This window comes from Triturus cristatus, chromosome 6 (assembly GCF_964204655.1).
Source record: "Triturus cristatus chromosome 6, aTriCri1.1, whole genome shotgun sequence".
NCBI classification, from domain to species: Eukaryota; Metazoa; Chordata; class Amphibia; order Caudata; family Salamandridae; genus Triturus; species Triturus cristatus.
In genome coordinates, this window is record NC_140589.1 from 584,379,452 (window position 1) to 584,393,379 (window position 13,928).

Genomic DNA, 13,928 nt, shown 5'->3' on the forward strand with positions numbered 1-13,928 from the left:
AGGGAATCCAAAAAGCTGGATCACCTTGGGAAGCTCATGTTCTCTTCCTCCAGCTTAGCACTGCAGTATGTGAACACCGCATGCCTCATGGGCCGATTCTCCCACACCATCTGGGACTCGGTTGCTCAAGTGCCCGGAGGAGGCACGGACCGTTCTGTCCCAGGCAGTGGCGGATGGGCGAGACGCGGCCAAATTCACAATAAGATGTGAACTGGATACCACCAACTCACTAGGCAGAACGATTGCCATGTCAGTAGCTCTTCAGAACTACGCCTGGTTGAGAACATCTGGCTTTTCGGGGGATGTCCAGTCTACCTTGATTGACATGCCCTTTGATGGCCGTCATCTTTTTGGTGACTCTGTGCTGGAGCACATTAAAGATTCTCGGGCTACGGACAGATCTTTGGGCCTTGCTGCACCTTCCCGACCAATCCAGTTTGCCTTTTGTCCATTTTGTGGCTACGCAAGGGGCGCTCTGCCACATCCAGCCCAGCCTAGCCATTGGTACACGCAAGCTGCCCAGCCTCTGCCTGGCCACGGACGTGGTACCCAGCGTTCTTGCGGGTCTGGGAGCCCCCCCCCCCCGTCGCAGCCTCCAAGCCTTCCTAGTCTGACCTTTCAGGCTCATCAACAGCCAGTGTGCGGCAGGATTCGCCATCACCTCCCCCACTGGCAATACATCACGTCGGACAGGTGGGTTTTGCAAATAGTCCGAAGGGTCTACTCCCTCCCCATTGAGACTACTCCTCCCTCCATGGCACTGTCTTTCGATCGCATGTCGGGGGATTATTTGGCTCTTCTCCGTCAGGAAGTTTCATCTCTCTTGGCCATGGGAGCTATTGAGAGGGTCCCTGTGCCAGAAGTAGGTTGTGGTTGCTATTCCTGCTACTTTCTGGTGCCCAAGAAGGACAAAGGCCTGTGTCCTATCCTGGACCTTGGGGCCCTCAACCACTTCCTCCGAAAGAAGAAGTTCAAAATGCTCACGTTGGCTCAGGTTCTGTCTGGCCCTTGACCCTGGAGACTCGATGGTGGCGCTAGACTTGCAGGATGCCTATTTCCACATCCCCGTTCTGCCAGCCCACAGACACTACCTACGGTTCACGGTAGGCCACAAGCATTTTCAGTTCACTGTGCTCGCCTTTGGCCTTACCAGTGCACCTCAGGTGTTCACGAAGGTGATGGCGGTGGTCGCAGCTCATCTGCGCAGATCAGGGGTTCCAGTCTAGCCCTATCTCAATGATTGGCTGTTGAAGCGGGCTCGCCCCAGTCTGTCGTCTCCCACCTCCAGACTACAGCGGACCGCCTGCATCCACCAGATATTCACTATTAATGTGCGATGTCACACCGGACTCCCTCTCTGACGCCTCCTTTCATCTGAGCTGTTCTAAACGCAGTGCAGTTTTGGGTCTATCCTCCCAAGCAGTGAGTCTATGATATTTGGGCTATGATACCAATGTTTCAGCCTCTATCCCGGATTTCGGTAAGGATGACCCTGAGGCTGCTGGGCCTCATGGCCTCCTGCATCCTGCCGGTGGATCATGCCAGATGGCATATGCGGGCTCTGCAGTGGAACCTGAAGATCCAGTGGGCGCAGCATCAGGGGAATCTTTGCGACTACTTCCAGATCTCAGAGGGAACTGCACAAAAACTGCAGTGGTGGTTAACAAACCAAGCTTGAGGCCCTCTTCCCTCCCCAGCCAGATCTCACAGTAGTGACAGATGCGTCACTCTTGGGAAGGGCGGCACTCTGGGAGAGGCGGAGATCAGAGGCGTCTAGTCTCCGGCAGAGTCTGTGCTCCATATCAGCCTGCTGGAGCTCCTGGCGATCCGCCTAGCACTGAAGGCATTCCTTCCATCTCTCAAGGGAAAGTGGTGCAGGTGTTCACAGACCACACCACCGCCATGTGGTACTGCAACAAACGGGGCGGGTGGGGTCATGGACCCTATGTCAAGAGGCTCTTCACCCCTGGACATGGCTGGAACATCAGGGCATGACCCTAGGGGTTCAACACCTGGCAGGTCTTCTGAACGCCAGGGTGGACAAACTCAGCCGTCGGTGGCTGGTAGATCATGAATTGCGTCTTCATTCGGAGGTGGTGCAAGGTCTCTTTCAGCAGTGGGGAGAGCTTTGGTTAAATCTGTTCGCCACCAAAGAGAACCCACAATGTCAGCAGTTCTACTCGTTGAAGTTTCCAAGGCGGCACTCGCTCTGTGACCCTTTTCATCGGAGTGAAACTGCGGCCTCCTGTACGCTTTTCCGCCTGTACCACTTCTACCCAGAGTGCTGAAGAAGATCAAGTGCAACTGGGCCCAAGTTATTCTTGTGGCTCCGGACTGGGCACCGAGAGTCTGGTACCCAGAGCTCCTGAGCATGCCATCAATCCTCCACTCAGACTACCCCTTTGGGAGGATCTTCTGTCGCAGCAGCAGGGAACGTGTCCAGCCTTGTGTGGAGATTGCGTGGAGATTGAGCGGCGGCAGTTAAAAGCTTTTGACCTTCCACCCGAAGTCTGTAATGTCATCTTGGCCGATAGGCGTACCTCCACTAAAACTGTATACGCCTGTAGATGGAACAAGTTTGTGGCATGGTGCACTGCAAAGGATCTCCTTTCTTCCCCTTTTTCAGAGGTCCTCCTGTATTAACTTTGTTTAGCCCAGCAGGGCTTTGCTATGGGCACTCTTAAAGGCTACCTTGCAGCAATTTCTGCTTTCCTTCGGCAACCAGATCAGCCTTTATTGTAAATAGATTTTTTAAGGGCATTACTCATCTCTTTTCTCCATCTCCTTTCATAATGCCCCAGTGGGACTTGAACCTTGTTTTAACTTATCTTATGTGTGCTCCCTTCTAGCCCCTTCACAACTGTCCGCTCAGGCTCCTCACTCTGAAAACTGCCTTCCTTGTTGCCATCAACTCTGCTCGCAGAGTGAGATAGCTTCAAGCTCTATCTTCCAAGCCCCCTTTCTTCTCTGTGCATCCGGACAAGTGGTGCTTAGTACGAGGCCTTCGTTCTTTCCTAAAGTGGTTACACCGTTTCACATAGGACAAATGATCACTTTGTCCACCTTTTTCCCAACTCCACACCCTTCCATGGAGGAGGAGAGACTCCACCATCTGGACCCTAAACATGCTCTATCTTTCTACCTTGACTGCACGAAAGATTGCCGGGTGGATGATCAACTCTTTGTTGGCTATGTAAGTGCCAAGAAAGGCTGGGCTGTTCAAAAGCGTACCATCTCTTGATGGGTTGTTCTTTGTATTAAAATCTGTTACGCTTTAGCGAAAGAGGAACCTCCAGAGGTGCTACATGCTCATTTCACTAGAGCTACAGCAGCAACCACTGCATTGGTACGTGGAGTCCCACTTCCTGACATCTGTCAGGCAGCCACGTAGGCATCCTTGCACACATTCACCAGTTATACTGCCTGGACAGCCAAGTCCGGAGGGATGCTATTTTGCCTGTTCGGTCCTCCAGAACTTTCTGGTGTGAACTTAGTTTCCAGACCCTCCTCCGGGGTTAATATTGCTGGGGTATCTATTCTAAGGTCAGGCTTCTATAACTAACTGTTTCTTTTAGATGAACAAGTTACTTACCTTCGTAAACAATGCATCTGTAAGAAACACATATTAGTTATAGATTCCTTACCGCCCCACCCATCTTCCCCGCTCTGCGAACTGATTGCTAGGGATAGGGACTCCCTGATAGAGCCCTAGTTGTAGCGTACCAGTGGTCAGTGTCTTTCATGGCTCAGCGTTTCTGGGATGAAAAGTCATGTCAGAACTGTGCACAGGCACAGCGACGACATCCTGGCGACCACAACGCCGACGATGGACGCAAAGTCGACCGATACCACTGACCGACGCGCATGGGTACTGCTAAGAAAAAATTATCCGGATCCAGTCTGACACCTGGGGGTAATTCTAAGGTAAGGAATCTATACCTAACATATGTCTCCCAGATACATCTTTACCGAAGATAAGTAACTTGTTCTTTAACATTACAATTCTTCAGACAACAAACATGGTATTTCTTCCTGCTCCCAAGCAAAAGGTATCACTTGTTAAATGTAATAAGGTATCCCAATGTTATCCTTTGGGAAAGGTAGGACTCATAGTAGTAAAAAACAAATTTGTGAGCTTTTCTCTACCAGGACATGTTATACTTAAAACTACATTCCAATTTTCTAAATGTAATGCACCCTGCCCATTGAGCTACCTATCCCCTACCCTAGGAGTGACATATGTATTAAAAAGAATTTTTTAGGATTTGCAAAAGTATTATTTTGCCAAGTTGAATTGGCAGTTTAAACTGCACTACAGGATGCAAATGGCACGCCTATGACATGTTTAAGAGGCTACTTAAGTGGGTGGCACAATAAGTGCTGAGGGCCCACTAGTAGCATTTAATTTACCAGACCTGGGTATATAGTATACCACTTTGCTAGGAACTGATAAGTAAATTAAATAGGCAAATCGGGTATGAGTCAATTTTACCATGTTTTAGGGAGTGAGCACAAGCACATTAGCTCTGGTTTGCAGTGCTAAAGTGCAGAGAGTCCTAAGGCAAACAAAAAAAGGTTTAATCACATCTATGCCTGTTAGGGGAAAAGTCTAGTAAGGCATACTCAATGTAATGACTTTTGGGGTTTATTACACTTCACTGTGAGAGCATAGTAACCCCAATATGTAGTGTGTCCTTAGCACTCTGCATTGTAGGCTTGCAAGGCACTCTTTAGGGGTGGTGTATGAATATATGAAAATAGGCTTGTCCCACATCACACAGGTACTTTTTCCTGCAGTGTATTGAAACTGCAGTCAGCAAGGAGCACTGGGATGCTCCTGGCAGAGATTTATTTGTATCCTATATGCGGGTGATGGAATACAATGCAGCACACATATGACATTTAACTTCCATACTGTCTGTGCATTTTCTGCACCCTCTGCAATGGTCTTACAGGACAGTTAACTAGATCAACTGGGTGAAACCAATTTTACCCCTTGCATTTTTGGCCAGAGTATACGCACTGTGGCGCAGATTAGCAGGTTCACAGGCACAGAGTCCCAGTATCAGCAATATCTGATAGTCTTCTAATTGCAGATTCCTTACCTTAGAGTTCTCCCCAGGCGTCAGACTGGATCTGGAATTTTTTCGGGAGCAGTATTCCTGTGCACTGGTAGGTGACGTTGCTCAGCTTCATGTGGCGTTGTCTGCACTAGAAGTGTAGCTTGCTGACAGCAGTTCTTTTCTTTCCGCGCCAGTCAGAGCATAACCGGCTAGAGCTACCCCCAGTCATTTGTTGACTGACCTTTTTTGACTTTTTGTTGAAGTCTTTTTTCAGATTCTTCTCCTGATGTGGCAGTATGTCAACTTGGAAGTCAAGCTTCAATCCCTGCGGCGCCTGTCACCAACAGATGTCGGTGACTGACCTGCTCTATGTTTGCTTCTGGTGCCTGTAGCGCAACCACAATGCGAAGACCTGCGTCGACCGCTGCTCCAAGCTCCCCCTGAAGCTTCTTGCTGCTCGACGTGTGATGCTACAACCGTCATGATCCCGGTTGACAGGAAGGTCCCGGGCTCGGTCGCGGAGTCCAAGATCCTTGTTACACTTAGTCATCCATGGTAAATCCCACAGAAAGAAGAAAAGTAAGAAGATAAAGAGGTCTTCGACTTCGCCCTGTCTGTCTAAATCATCCAACAAGACGAGGGAGCGCAATTTAAGGCCTAGCTCCACAGCTGAGCCTGCGCATCGGCTGGCTCTGTGCCTCCCCGAGTTTCCAGGAGCCAGAGGGACCCCCACCCAACTCGTGAGTTTTATAATGCAACGCACCTCAGATATAGGTGGCCTGTTCCTGCTGGTGCACCTTCTTGCCCTGCAGGTTTGGGATGGGCCCCACTGGTTCTTCGCTAGCTTTTCTGTCCCCAACTCCAGTCGGACCCCTTGGATCCGCAGATGTATCCGGACTGGCACTGGTTGTACCACCTCGACTTTCCCCGGCCCCAGTCCCGATGCTGACATTCCTGGTACCGGCAGCGCCATCCCTATTCTCATCCCTGACTCTGACATAGAGCTACAGGGGCATCATTCAACATCCGCTCTGGACCCGACTGGAGCCATGCCTTCCAGGCCCAAGCCCGAGCCCTATTCCTATGGGCTGGGACTCGGGCAGGAGTGGGAGGGCTTGCTAGCCCTGAAGAATACCTGCCCCTAGACCCTAATATGGACTGGTGTGAGGATTTGGCAGACGCTAGCGGACTGGGCACCACTCCAGATACTGGCATGGTCTTCCCTCCTACTGTGGCAACTGAGGAGGAAGCTTCTTTTAGTATGGTGGTGAGAAGGGCGGCTGGGTTCCTGGACCTTAGCCTACTCTTAGTGGCAATCATGGCTAGCGTCTTGACAGAGGTGCTTCAGCCAGGAGTGACCCCTCTCAGAACTATTTCTCCCCTTTAATGAAGCCCTCATGGACACCCTGCTGTGAACAGCATGATTGACCACACACCGTAGAACCTGGTAGGCTAAGCTTCCACCTCCCTTGTAAATCCTGGCCCATTCCCTACAACTCCAGTGGATAGGTAATCCAAGAGGCTGGACACCAGTCTGCCTTTTGCTCCTTTAGTGGCCACGGAAGGGGCTTCCAGCCGTGTTGTTACCTGCCCAGCCACACAGTGCGCAAGTTTTCCAGCCTCTGCGTACCTGAGGGTGCAATACCCACAGACCTTGTGGCTCTGGCAGCCAAAGTCATGGCCAGTCCACCAACCCCCCTGGCAGCTGCAACCTCCCAACTCCTTTAGTTTGCCCTCTTACCATCATGGACACCAAGTGGGAGGCAGAATACGCCTTCTCCTGCCCCACTGAAGGTCAGTAACATCAGACTGGTGGGGTCTTCAGATTGTCTGAAGGGGCTGCTCCCTCCCCTTCATGACTTCCTCTCCACCTATGCCACCCAGTTGCGACCGGCTGACGGAGGACCATCTCTCCTTACTTCGCCAGAAAGTGACCGCTGTCTTGGCCAAGGGAGCCATAGAGAGGGTGCCGGCACCAGAAATAGGTTGTGTTTGTCATTCCTGCTACTTTCTTGTGCCCAAGAGGGAGGGAGGACTTCTTCCTATCCGAGAACTGCGCCCCCTCAATTTCTTTCTCAAAAAGGAGAAGTTCAAAATGCTCATGCTCGCTCAAGTCCTGTCTGCCCTGGACCAGAGAGACTGGACGGTAGCGTTGCACTTGCAGGATGCATACTTCCACATTACTGTCCTTCCTTCCCAGAGACCTTAACTACGGTTCATGGTAGGCCACAATCACTTTCAGTTTGCTCTGCTCCCTTTTGACCTTACCATCGCCCCCTCGGGTGGTCACCAAGGTGATGGTGGTGGCTGCAGCTCATCTGCAGGGCTCAGGGGGCCAGTAGTCCCCTATCTTGATGACTGGCTGTTAAAGGCGAACTCGCCCCAGGCTGTCATTTCCCACCTCCAGACTACGGCAGAACTCCTGCAGTGGCTGCGACGTGCAGAAGTCACACCTGACTCCCTCTCAGACTCTCCCTTTATCGGAGATCTTCTGGACACGGTGCAGTTTCGGGCATATCCTCCCAAACGGCGAGTCCTGAATGTTCAGGGTAAGAGACCAATGTTTCAGCCTCTATCCTGGAATTCTGGGTGAGATTGACTCTGAGGCTTCTGGGCCTCATTGCCTCTTGCATCCTGTTCATGACACATGTCCAAAGGCATATACAGGCTTTGCAGTGGTACCTGAAGTTCAAGTGGACACAGCATCAGTGGTATCGCTCTGACATGATCCAGATCACAGAGGGAAGTACAAGAGATCTGCAGTGGTGAATAACGAACTGCGATTGGGTCAGCTGTAGATCTTTCTCCCTTTCCCAACCATATCCAACAGTAGTGACTGATGCGTTGCTCCTGGGATAGGGTGGCCATCTGGGAGAGGTGGAGTACAGAGGTCTCTGGTGACCTCCTGGAGTGCCGGTCAATCCGTCTGGCATTAAAAGCTTTTCTACCCTCCAAGGAAAACTAGTGCAGGTGTTCACGTGGACCCTTTGTCAAGAATCCTGCATCTCTGTATATGACTGAAACGTCAGGGCATATCCCTGGAGCTTCGAACACCTGCCGGGCTCTCTGAACTCCAGGGCAGGCAAACTCAGCAAAAGATGCCTAGCAGATCACTAATAGTGTATACATCCGAAGGTGGTGCATGGTCTCTTTCAGCAGTGGAGAGAGCCTTGGTCAGATCTGTTCGCCACTTGCTAGAGTTTTCAAGGCGACTCTCACTCTGAGATATTTTTCTTCTTGAGTGAAGCTCTCGCCTTCTGTTCTCCTTTCCACCAATGCTACTACTGTCCAGAGTTCTCAAGGAGATGGGGAAGGACAGGGCCTAAGCCATCTTTGTGGCGCCGGACTGGGTTCTGAGAGTTTGGTATCCTGAGCTATTGAGCATGGCCAGCTGGTTCTACGCACTAAAGCTTCCTTTCTCCTGAAAGTTGTGACCCCCTTTAATGTAGGGTAGGCCTTCACCCTGCCTGCCTTTTACACTACGCTGCATCACACTACGGAAGAGGAGCAACTTAACCGCGTGGAACCCAAAAAAGCATTGTGGTTCTACCTTGACTGCACAAGAGAGTTGAAGGCAAAGGTGATGCAGAAATGGGCCTTTTTTCGATGGATCGTGCTCTGTTTTAAAATCTGCTGCACATTTGCCAAGAAGCAACCCCCTGAGGGTTTGAGTGCTCATTCCACCAGAGCTAAGGCTGCAACCACTGCGTTAGAATGGGGAGTTCCTTTCCTGGATATCTGCCAGGCAGCCATGTGGGCTTCTTTATACACATTCACGAAGTATTACTCCCTGGACAGTCAGGTCAATTGGGGCTGCACTTTGTTCTTTTAGTACTGCAGGACTTTCTAGTGTGAAACAGCTTTGCAGACCTACCACCGGGGAGGTATTGTTTGGGGAACTATGTGAGAGTAACAAATCTGCAGCTAGATGTCTCTATCAGGTGACCAAGTTACTTACCTTCAGTTACACCTTATCTGGTAGAGACTCTAGTCGTAGATTTCTTACCGACCCACCCATTGTCCCGTTCTGCGAACGGATTGCTAGGGACAGGACTGCTGTTCCCCTTTCAGGTCCCTCGTTTTCCAGACCAGTAGTCTGTGTTCTTCTTGCATCTGCGCTCCTGGCGTGGAGATTTGCAAAAAGAAACTGACGTCAGCATGCTGGGGTGGTGCCTATATAGGCACCGCGCATGTCACTTCCGGCACAGACGTTGCCACGTGGAGCCAAATGATACCACCTATCGGTGAGTAAGAGTACTAATGCTCACAAAACAAAATCCTGATCTAGTCTGCCGCCTGGGGATAATTCCAAGTTAAGTCATTTGCGGCTAGAACGAGTCTCTACCGGATAAGGCGTTACTGAAGGTTAGTTACTTGTTCATTAGGGTGAGACCATGCAGAAAGGCAAATTTACTTAATCTACCTTAGGAGCCTTAGTTAAACATATGAAGGTGTCTTTTCGGTCCTGAACTATGTTTCCTGCCTAAAGACGAGTGGGAACACTCATTTAAATACGGCTGCTGATGTTTACATCTTATGTTACTGTTAGAGGCTGTCTAAGAGTTTCAAAACTCTTGGCTTGGGTTTCACCTGCCAGAATGTTTGTGTTCCTGGGGCTATCCAGTAACACAGACCCTTCCCTCACCCGCAAACTGCTTATAGTAGAAACTTGGAGGAGTTATACACAGCTTAAAAGTCAACATGGAAAAAGGTAAATGCTGCATGTGGAGGAGAAGGTGACTTCCTCCATGATTGGTGGTCTTGTACCATATACAAGCATACTGGAAGGAGGTACCAGCCAGATTGTGCGTAATTTTGTGTTATTTTCTCCCCCAGAGAGCTTTGCATATTTACGTTGTGGGTTATGAATGCAGGACGTGCAATGCCAATGAATAGGTGACAAATTATTCACATGGGATAGCATGGAGAACGTGAAGACTGCTATTGCTGCATCCTGGAAAAAGACAGACCCCCCAGACATTAACCAATGTTACACGTTGTTATGGAATCTTTTGGCGATGGAAATACTGACATGCAATATGACAGATGATTTGAAAGACCTTATGGGACTCTGTCGAACTACTTCATGGAAGGGGGCCCTGTGCGGATGTATTCACAGCGTCTCAAAGTGCTGAATTTACTCTAAGTAATCTATTGAGAGTGACTAGGAAGAGTGGGGGGGAGGGGGGCAAGAATTTAACGATCCTCCTATGAGGGCGCTGCTCTACTTGCAACTTGAACTTAGTGGCGATGCCCTAGACACTCTATTAAGAACACTGTGGCTGTTGGGTGTTTTTTCTCGTTCTTACTTAGTGTCTACAAAAAAGTTTTATTTCAAGAACAGCCAGCTGTAACAGACCACATTCTTGTAAAGAGAACCATGCATAACTGGATCAGTGATTTGATATGCGTCTGTCACATTTGATACTGGCAACTTAATTAAAATGTTTGATTTTAAAAAATAAATGCTGAAGTACTGCGAGATTTCCATGGGATCCCAAAAAAAGACAGTGTTGGGCGGGTGTCCATTGGTGTTGCGTGGCCATGGGGAGTTGGTTGCAGGGTCTCGCGCCAGGCCAGTCTCTGCACCCAATCCAATGCAGCGCACGGCACTGTGGGGGAGTTGGGCGCCGATGAGGGTTTGTGCATAGTGTCTGGCCACCAGACCCTCCACCCAACCCCCTGCCACAGCGCACAGCCAACTGCCTTGCGCTGCTGGGGGTTTGGATAATTGGGTATGGTACTAAAATCTTACTTCACATTAAAAAAAAAAAACCTGTAGCAATTCATTGAAAAAACTGGAAGTTAAAGCAGCGTTATATCATGATACCTTACTTGCATATAAAACAAACGTAGACATTCCTTGAAATTCACCAGTTAAGGTTAACTGATAAAAAGAATGATGGAACTTCAAAACTACTTTTTCCAAAGTTTTATTTTTTATTTTTTTGGAGGCCTGTCACTCTTTTTATCAGAAAGGAGTAATTATCTGTCCAAGTTGCTGCTGGAAAAGCAGCTACAGTGTTGGAAGCGAAGGACAGATAACTTTCTACTGCAAAATCCCAACCAAGCCAAGCCACGCTGCTCCTTTGCTGAACATAATAATGATTTAAAAAAGCACAATTTTGTTTTTTGTCTGAAAAAGCACACAGTAGTTTCTTGCACTGAAGGGAACTGCTCCGGTGTGGATTTGCTCCTTGTGAAAGGGCAACATGCTATTATTCAGTGGCCAATGGCTAAAGTGGGCTGACCCACTGCCCATGCAGTATGGTTGAGAGGGTGAGATAAAAACGTAAATAACACAGAAACAGACAAATGGATAACGAGGGCTAGTTGAAAACCCCTATATGTAAGTATAGTATCTTTATAATTTTATACTAAAATCAAAAGGTCTTGGTAGTACAGACCTATAAATATTTATTGGATGCTTTCTCACTGTGTTTTGTATACATGTTTATAAAGCATAAATTTGTAGATACTTATGAATTCATATACTTCCTGTTTTAGAGTAATATTGCATGCAATATTAGTGCATGACTAAACTAATGAAATATATGTTATGTTATCTGTAAAAACTAATAAAATATTTTTTTCATTAATTGTTTCAGAAACATCTTTCATTGGAGGTCTGCATGTTGCAGTTTTTCTATGCATATGTTCAAAGGTGAGATAATTGGATTCCAGTTTTTACTGTTTGAGTCCGTATTAAAAAAAACTAAAGGGGTCGTTTAATGTTTAATGGTTCCTATATATGCACCTGCAAAGCCACAGCATGCTTCACTGCCAGAGACTTTAGTTCAGCGATTCATTGCAACCCAGGACAGGGGCATCAGTTAATGGCCCTGATGTGCAGAGAAAAAATCCCTGAGCCTCCAGGGCCATTAGTCTGTTTTTTACCAGCAACATGCCCCTGCTTCCATCGCTTCATTTCTGAAAAACAAAGTACTTTGCCAAGTGGACACAAGAAACATTCAGTTCAGAGCCCTCATTGCAATCTTTGAACTGGTCTGGTGGTTGCAATGAAGGTGTTAGAAATCTCCACCCACCGCACAGGGACCTCTAACTGTGCTGAGTGGTTGACCACTAGAGGTGTGGAGATCAAAGCCTCTACTGATTTTATGTGCTGGTGAGCTGCCCACCATTCTCTAAAAGACCCCAAAGTACGTAATGTTAACTATGGTCATATAGTTAATTATGTTTTATTGTTATAAAAAGTGTGTTTGTATTGGAAAGAAGGATCCAAAAGATGTTAAGCTCATTATCGAAACGACAATGTAGAGAAAGAAATAAGACAGTGATTTCATGAATTTTGTCAAAACGCCTCCATAGTCCAAGCCTTTAAAAGCTGTACCAAACTTAAATTATCCAATGGTTGTACATTATTTCAACATTAATAGATACTAATAATTGTATTTATTTGTAAGTGTGTTCATTTTATGAAACTGATGTGTTGAAATCAGAAGTCTAAGACACATATAAATCTCCAATTGTATTGTATTTGCATTCGTATAACACTTCATATTCCTGACACGGTCCCGAAGCGCATTTCAGAGAAGGATAGCTTGCTGTTGCATAGGTTTTGCATTGTTGAAAGAGTGTAGTTTTGAAGTGTTACATATTGGACAGTGTTTTGGTGTAGATTGTGACTACCAGAAAGGTGTCCTTATTGTGTCAAATATGACTAGGATGTTGTGTAGGGAAGAAGTGCACGAAATCTAGTAGCTTATACGCATACATAACCCCTGTGTATAGTTGGAAAAGGGTGTTTTTAAAGTGTGGCATATTTGGGAACTGCTTTAGGGCCATGTACAATAGCCAGAAAGGTGCTATTATAGTGTCCAAGAGTGAAGCAAAGTAAGTGCACGATTTAGTTGTACACTGTAATATCTACCAACTTTGTGTTTGTGTGTGATTCTACTTCACAGGGTGGCTCTGGTCTGAGGTCATCTTTATGGCCTTCCTTAATTCGTATTGATTTTAATTGTTTGTTCCTTTTGTCGAAGAGTATTGATGTCTGGATGGAGAGGAAGTTTCTACAGATGTGTGTGTTCTTGAAAAGTAGGATGGGCAGTGGGGGTACCTGCCTATAATGGAGAGTTCTGTTCTGCTTGTATCACTGAGGTTTCACATATGTAAAGGATGGTCTGGTACTGTGGATATCGTATGGTGCTTTGAAGGATGAGAGTCTGACCTTGATTTGCTGGTGAACCGCTTGGAGGAGCTTAGTCATTTGGTCATGTAAACTTTGGGCTTGTACTTGTCTGTATGCTGCATTATATATTCTCAGTAGTCTTTGTAGTAGGTAGAGAAGTGCTTCTAGACTAAGACCATTTGCATATTCCAGCACAAAAAGGAAATGGTGACCTAGATCTTGTGTGGGAAGACAAGCTGTGAATAGATGCGCTTAGATGGTTTGATGATGAAGAAGGTATTTGTTGTGACTTGGTTCACTTTAGGGGCTAATGTATCATATTTCTAATAGCAGGGCTACATTCCAGGGTCAAATGGTCATAAGGTGATAGCTCTCCCTCTACCTGTAGCAGAAACACTCTATCTGATAGAGACTTCTAGCCGCAGATTCTTTACCTTGGAATAATCCCCAGGCATCAGACCAGATCCGAAAATGTCCAAGCAGTACCCATGCACGCTGGTAGGTGGCGTCTTTTGAGTCCACATCCGCGTTGTCCACGCCGGAAAAGACATACAAGGTGCCTATATAGGCCCCAACCCAGGACACTGACGTCACTTCTTTTCTTTCCAGGCCAGTCAGCGCAGATCCAGAGAGAGCTACCCCTAATCAATTTTTGACTGATCTTTTGTCAAGGGGTTTTCTTAGATCTTTTTTCTGGTGTGTTGGGGAGGTCT

At 47.6% G+C, this 13,928-nt stretch overlaps 1 protein-coding gene across 3 annotated transcripts in view; it reads left to right on the top strand.

Moving 5' to 3' along the window:
• Positions 1–13,928, top strand: part of DOP1A (DOP1 leucine zipper like protein A) — a 1,047,530-nt gene that overhangs the window by 707,527 nt on the left and 326,075 nt on the right. For all 3 annotated transcript variants that reach the window (XR_014963003.1, XM_085611023.1, XM_085611022.1), the window contains one exon: positions 11,672–11,727. Coding sequence is in view for 2 of the 3 variants with exons in the window: in XM_085611023.1 (XP_085467149.1) it covers positions 11,672–11,727 (56 nt within the window). In the remaining variant the exon portion in view is untranslated. The remainder of the gene's footprint in view (positions 1–11,671; positions 11,728–13,928) is intronic.